This window comes from Rutidosis leptorrhynchoides, chromosome 1, assembly GCF_046630445.1.
Source record: "Rutidosis leptorrhynchoides isolate AG116_Rl617_1_P2 chromosome 1, CSIRO_AGI_Rlap_v1, whole genome shotgun sequence".
NCBI lineage: Eukaryota > Viridiplantae > Streptophyta > Magnoliopsida > Asterales > Asteraceae > Rutidosis > Rutidosis leptorrhynchoides.
Window position 1 is genome coordinate 498,685,209 of NC_092333.1, and position 6,632 is coordinate 498,691,840.

General features: G+C 32.9%; 1 protein-coding gene across 2 annotated transcripts in view; it reads right to left on the bottom strand.

The window, feature by feature from the left end:
- Positions 1 to 2,422, bottom strand: part of LOC139886627 (TMV resistance protein N-like) — a 104,218-nt gene extending 101,796 nt beyond the window's left edge. For both annotated transcript variants that reach the window (XM_071870550.1, XM_071870551.1), the window contains exons 1-2: positions 1,779 to 2,422; positions 25 to 1,213 (exon numbers count right to left, since the gene is read on the bottom strand). In XM_071870550.1, the coding sequence (XP_071726651.1) occupies positions 25 to 1,213; positions 1,779 to 2,323 (1,734 nt within the window). In that variant the 5' untranslated portion in view covers positions 2,324 to 2,422. The remainder of the gene's footprint in view (positions 1 to 24; positions 1,214 to 1,778) is intronic.
- Positions 2,423 to 6,632: the final 4,210 nt, after the last annotated feature.

Genomic DNA, 6,632 nt, shown 5'->3' on the forward strand with positions numbered 1-6,632 from the left:
TAGATATATATATAGTGTACGTACCGAATTATTTTCAAACACATGAAGCACGTCTCTTTCATCCACCAATCGTGTACGTTTTCCAGGCTCTTTCTTATTTTCTTGGTGCACCACTTCTTTCCCCATTTCCCTAATCACTTCATGTATCACCACTCTTGATAATTTTGCATCGTCATTGTAAGGACCACAATCTATTTTAACCAGACCTCTATCAACAAGGGGTTTGATTTTAATCTCTGGGAAAAATAATTCATCTTCGTCATGCAATATTCTGCACATTGAATGCTGATAACTAAACCTATCATCAGTCATTTCCATATATGTGTCCTCATATGACGGTGATTCCCAGTTCCATCCATCAAAGAAAAAAACGATATCCAGAAAGAAACTCTTGGTTTCATCAGGAAGTGAATCATAGCTCACTTGAAGCTTCTGTTGAATATCTTCATGAGGAATTCTTCTCATCGTCTTCAATAGGTTTGGCCATTCTTCCTTTTTATGAGCTTTAAAATGGAGACCCCACACCTCAAGGACCAGCGGAAGCCCTCCAGCGTGATCGACTATTTCGTATACAAACTCCTCATCGACAGGTTCGTCTTCACCTGGATATGCATATCCGACAAAGAGTTCAAAAGATTCCTCCTTATCCAACAATTCCATATCATAAAGAGTGTGTGGCACGTTAACAAGAGACCCTTTATTTCTGGTTGTCACAATTACTCTGCTTTCAGATCCACAACTTAATGAGGCAGAATTTAAACCTACTGCTTTCAAGTCATCCAACTTATCAACATCATCAAGCACCAAAAGTGTCTTTCGACCGTCTATTAACCTTCTTATCTCTGGGGCTCCAACGTTTCCGTGAGTTGGATCATTTCCGGTTAGACCACGAAGGACATCTCGCTGCAATTTAACCTCCCAATATGGACCCTTGTTTTTGTAAAAATGGATATTCTTAATAAAACAACTACAGTCGAATTCTGCAACAATTCTATCATACACAGCTTGGACAATAGTTGTTTTACCGGAACCGCTGATTCCAAAAACCGCCACAATATTGTGAAAATCATGGTCACCTAACCTCAATGCTGAAATTATAGCTTGTGCTCGTGGTTCAATCCCAACAGGGTTTTCAGCATCAAATAGCTCCAATGGAATTTGTATCTTTTTGAGTTCTTGAATGATGTTGTGTAAAAAGGCTGCCTCATCATCCCTGCCAAAAATCCACAGCTAGATAAATTAAGTATCAAAATTTTCTGTAATCTTTAAAAGCTGCAAGTGCTCTCATTATAGTCACCTACTCAATTCATTAATTTGTGTTGGTGACTTTAGTGCCATCTCACAAATATTTTAGTTAGATGTGATTTACTTAAAAGCAATGAATTCATTCCTAATCACCAAAAAAGTAATGAATTTATTTATACTTCGGTTTTCTTTTCATAATCTAACATACAAAAACATCCAAACACTCTAATATACAGGTTTTATTATCAATTTTTTTTTTTATTTTTTTTTTCAAAAAAATAGATTTTATTAATTATTATCAAATTTTCCTGAAACAAAATAGGATTCTTGTCTAATTACTCTAGTTAAGATTTCGTGAACCCAAAGCTTGATAAGGTCTGAATACTTAATTAAGAAAGTGTTAACAATTTCGAACCCATTCTGTTTTCATACCCTATAATCTAACAAAAAATTGCAACGCAACCAACAATATGCCTTAGCGTTAAAATTGCTTTTGGTTTATAGGTTTTGTAACTTTACAAACTAATACTTACCCATTTCTTATATGTATACCGATGATTTGACCTGCAGTTTCGAGAGCTTGTTTCCATTTGCGAACTCTATTTGGATCTATGTTGGCCTTGTGCGATCGGAAGGCTTCCTCAAAACATCCTCGTATATTTCGAACATCAGACGGATCGACATTCAAAAATACTGGAATAACTTTCCTGTTCTTAAACTTCGGGAGGGAATCTATAATGAGAACCAGCTCATCCAGAGACTCAACTGAACGACAGTAATTAGTGGAAATTACAACGAGATATGTATGAGACTCTTCAATAGCTTGCAACTGCGCACAACTCATATCTTGGCCAATAGGACGAGTGTTGTGGTCAGATATGGTAAAAATGTTGCGTTTCAGGTCTGCCTTCAGGTGGCTTACAAACTTATTGCCGGTGTCTTCAAACGAATAATTTAGATGCACATCATACTTTGGCCTTTTACAGAGGTGATGGTCATCGTAAGAACAACCTGGATCCCTTTTCCTTTTAGATGAAGAATAAGTGACCAAACATGGTGATGATGATGATGGATCCATTTCTTGATAAAATAAAAATAAACTTGAATCAAATTAGCAAATCTGTATATATGTTTGATAAACTGGTAAGAATGAATTATAGGAAGCTGCTTCCTCCATTATTGCAGGGAAATTTCGAAATTAACCTAAGCCAACTATTTTGACTTTTAAGTACCACCGAAAATATCTCCTTTTCTCTTGTACGCGTCACAAATTTTTTTTTCCTATATTACTGTTTAAAGTTTTTTTTTTTTTTTTTAAGCTTAGAGTTTAATTATTTTAGTTTATAATATATAACTAGTGAGATGACATGTGAAATCACAGGTTTATTTAAATAAAATAATTTAATAACATGTTTTAGGTATTAAGTATATGTAAATGTTAAAATTATTTATTTTAATGACCCGTTTGACTAAGAAACTTGTCGTTGTTTTTACAAATATATAGAGACATTTATTTTCGCATACATATGTAACGTAATTGATTTCATAAAAAGAATCCATATTTGAATATTAATAATATAATAATTATAATTATAATTATTATATTAAAAGTATATAATAATAATAAAATTCGCTCAAAGTTGAGTATTTATATTTTTAATGATAATAATAATTATTAGTAATAAAAAATGACTTTTAAATTTTTTTAGAAAATTAAAATATAATTATTATATAAAAGTTGTACAATATGCTTTAAAATTTGGGTGTTCTGTAGAAGATTTTACGATTTATGAGAAATTAGTATTTCTTTTTATAAAAGATTTCGTATTATTTTTTTAATTAAATTAATATAAAATTATGACATCATTCTTATGAAAATTAAAGGGTAATTAGCTTAATGATGACATCATAATTTTAGAGCTTTATATGACTATATAGATATATAATATATTATAATATATAATATTATTTGAAAAGTATTCAAATAAAAATACATTTAAAACTCAATTCATTACTATGATTTCATCCAATATTATGTTGCATAAATAAAAATATTTAATGTCAAAGTTAAAAAAAGAAGACTTTAGAAATCAAGATGAGACAGTAAGTTTATGGTGTATGGAGGACTGTGTATCATGTATCGCATTTGTTAGCCTACGACGGTGGCAATTTCAAAATCAAAATTAAACAGAACATTATCAAATTTGTTTGAGTGATACTTTGTAAGAAAATCACAAAGATTGATTGTTTACTTTTCAAAAAATCATTAATTTCAAAAACATACTAGTTTAAAATCACCGAATTCGTGAGATTATGTATGAAATTATATTGTAATGAAGTAATACATTTAAGGAACTATTTGTATGTCTTATTTAATTATTGTACATGTTATGCAATGAACTTTATACAATTGAGAAAAGAATCACAATCTTCAAACTTATTATTATAGCATTTTGGTTTATCTCTCTCATTTCCCTTGCTGTTGGCCTAGTAAATTCGCTCACATGAAGTTGCAAATAGGGATGGCAATGGGCGAAAAAATCTTGTGACCCGCGGGTACTCGAACCGTGATGGGCGGGTAAAATCATTAAATCCAACCCGCGGGCACGGGTACGGGTAATAAATTATACACGCCAATGGGTCGCGGGTGGGTCGCGGGTACATACTACCCGTCGCGGGTAAAATCCGATCCGCTAATTCATGAGACTTTTTTTTTAATTTACCCTCAAGTTTATACATAGAATTATCAAATTTAAAATGATTTTACTTGTAATGCAATAATGATTAAAAATATAGTATTACATACAAGTAAAAAAACTTGATTTTCACGTCATTTTACACATGTAACTTGCACATATAGTTCAAAATTCTAAAAGAAATTTAACGAAGTTGTATATTATTATTACCCGCGGGTCTTGGGTATCCGCGGGTCATGAGCATGGGCGAAGTATTTTTACCCGCGGCGGGTAACGGGTCTCAACGAGCAAAACAACAACCCGACGGGCGGGTCGCGGGTATATAGAACCCGTGCCCGTTACCCGCGGGCGCCATCCCTAGTTGCAAATTCATTAAAATCTCAAAGAAATCAATAACTAATGAAATAGATGCTACATATCAAAGTATAAAACCTAAAAATATTTATTGAAAGATTTAAAAAATTAAAAAGACAAATTATATTATAATACTCCTCAATCCCAAAAAAAAGTAAGGATTATACCTATTAAAAAGTTGTGAAGAGTTTAACCATAAATAATATCTTAACCAGCCCATCGGAGGAAGCAACCCGCCTGCTCCGTGGGGCGGCTTTTTTCTTTCACAGAGAGGTCCCAACCATGACAGAATTTCTTCCAGGACTAACCAACCATTCAGCGCCACATCAGCACTTCCATCTCACTTCCTTCCCAGGACTAAACCCATGACTAAACACTCCCAACAATGACACTCCTCCTTCCATTTTTAATTTTCTTTTTTAATTTTTTTATAATATCAAATAATTACAATTATTTATATAATAATAACTATAATTAATATTATTAACTTTAATTATTAATTATAATTATTAAACCAAATCTAATTTAAACTTAAAATATAACTTGATTAAAAAAATGTAATAGAACTACTCTATTTACCACACAAATTGTGGGACCAAAACTAAAATAATACTAAAATTAGCACTTACACTCACATCTACTCATATTTCATCTTCTTCCATATCTTTTTCTTGCTAAATTAATACATTCACAGCTATTTTCATGGCTTTCAAGCTCCAAAAAAAAAAAATTAAAAAAAGCTTTACGGTCGAAAATGGAGAAAATCCCGTCCTCAAATATGCTGAAAATGGACGAAATCAAAGCAGAAGTAGTTGGGCGAGGGGCTGGGCGAGACCTGGGCGGCCTCCGTGCCATCGACGCCTAGGCTAGACGGGTGTGGGCGGGTGGGCTGGGCGAACCGTTGGGACCTCCCTAAGACCTGGATGATTATCCCTACCATCGAACATTACTATTTATATTTGTCCAAAAAATAAATGTTACTTACTCAAAATACTATTAAAAAATCGCTAAAGTTTTACTCTTTTGATATATAGAAGTCAACAAAACTTTTACTACTATTTCATCTCTTTCTTACTTTATTTATAAAAGTTAATTAGTTACAATAGCTTATTAGATGAATGGTAAAGTATACATTTCACTTAATTATTATAAATTGAAAAATTTTGTTGATGGATATTTAATCCGGGACGAAAGGAGTAATAGATTAAAAATAAAAAAATAAAAATACACAATTCTATAAGTGATGAGTTTTTAGTGAATATAAGATGTAGACAACCATTTTCTTTCACTTAAAAAAACTGATTGAGAAACCAAACCAATTAAATATCATATTGAGGATTGCAAGTGTATGTGATTTTAGGCTCAGTGACCCAAAAGGTAGAAGAGAAGGTAAAGCCGTAAAGAGGTCGCCAAGGATTAGAATGGATTGCAAGTTAGTAAGTGAAGTTCTCCATTAAATTCGGTTTTAATTTGTATTCAACTTGAATGAATTCGCCCAAAAAATTGTCTTTTGTATTCTAATTATATGTTGGTTCATGATGTAGTTGTGGTTGGAAGATATGAGTCTAAGTTAAGTGTTATCCCTGACCTGAAGTATCCACTCAGGTCGCCTTTCACTTAGTGCGTGGGCATCGTGGAGGGGTTTACCGGCCATGCCCTCGGATTGGTCCGGGTTCCTCTAGGGCGGTAGTTTGGGGCGGGTTATGAAATTACGAGAAATGAGCGTGTGTGTGGTTAAGTCTCCTAGGTGATCCCAACTGATGTCCAAAAAAAAAAGTGAAGTGTTATGTATGAAAAAAAATTGTTAAATTAAATGGTATGATTATATTTGGCTACTAATGGTCGTGTTGGCCAAGTTTATGTTGAGGAAGTTTGTATGAAATGAAATGAGGGAATGATACGCTAAAGCTTGTTATGGTAAAGTTTTTTTGTGTATGAAAAAGGTCAGGAAAGTTGAGTATTAGATATGTGGTTTAACTTGTGCTTTGAGAAAGTGTCAAAATGGGTTGAAATCGTGTCAAGGTCAAAATGCGTCGCATTTTTTTACAATGCGCCAAGCCGCATTTTCATTTGATTTTATTTCAACTGTTGACGTTTAGATGCGGTCACTATGGTTAATTGATTCACAATGAAGTAAATGTGCGGTATTTAAAAAAATAATTAGGGTATTTCATGATGTTTCACTTTTGATGTGAAGACTATTTTTGAAGTGTCATATGGAAATGTTCATTTGCAAAATAAGCTTCTGTCGTGTCAAAATGTGTTGACAACAATCATTAGGGTATTAGAATGATAGAAAGGATGATAAAGAATGAAAAGGTTCTGTTGGTTCTTGAT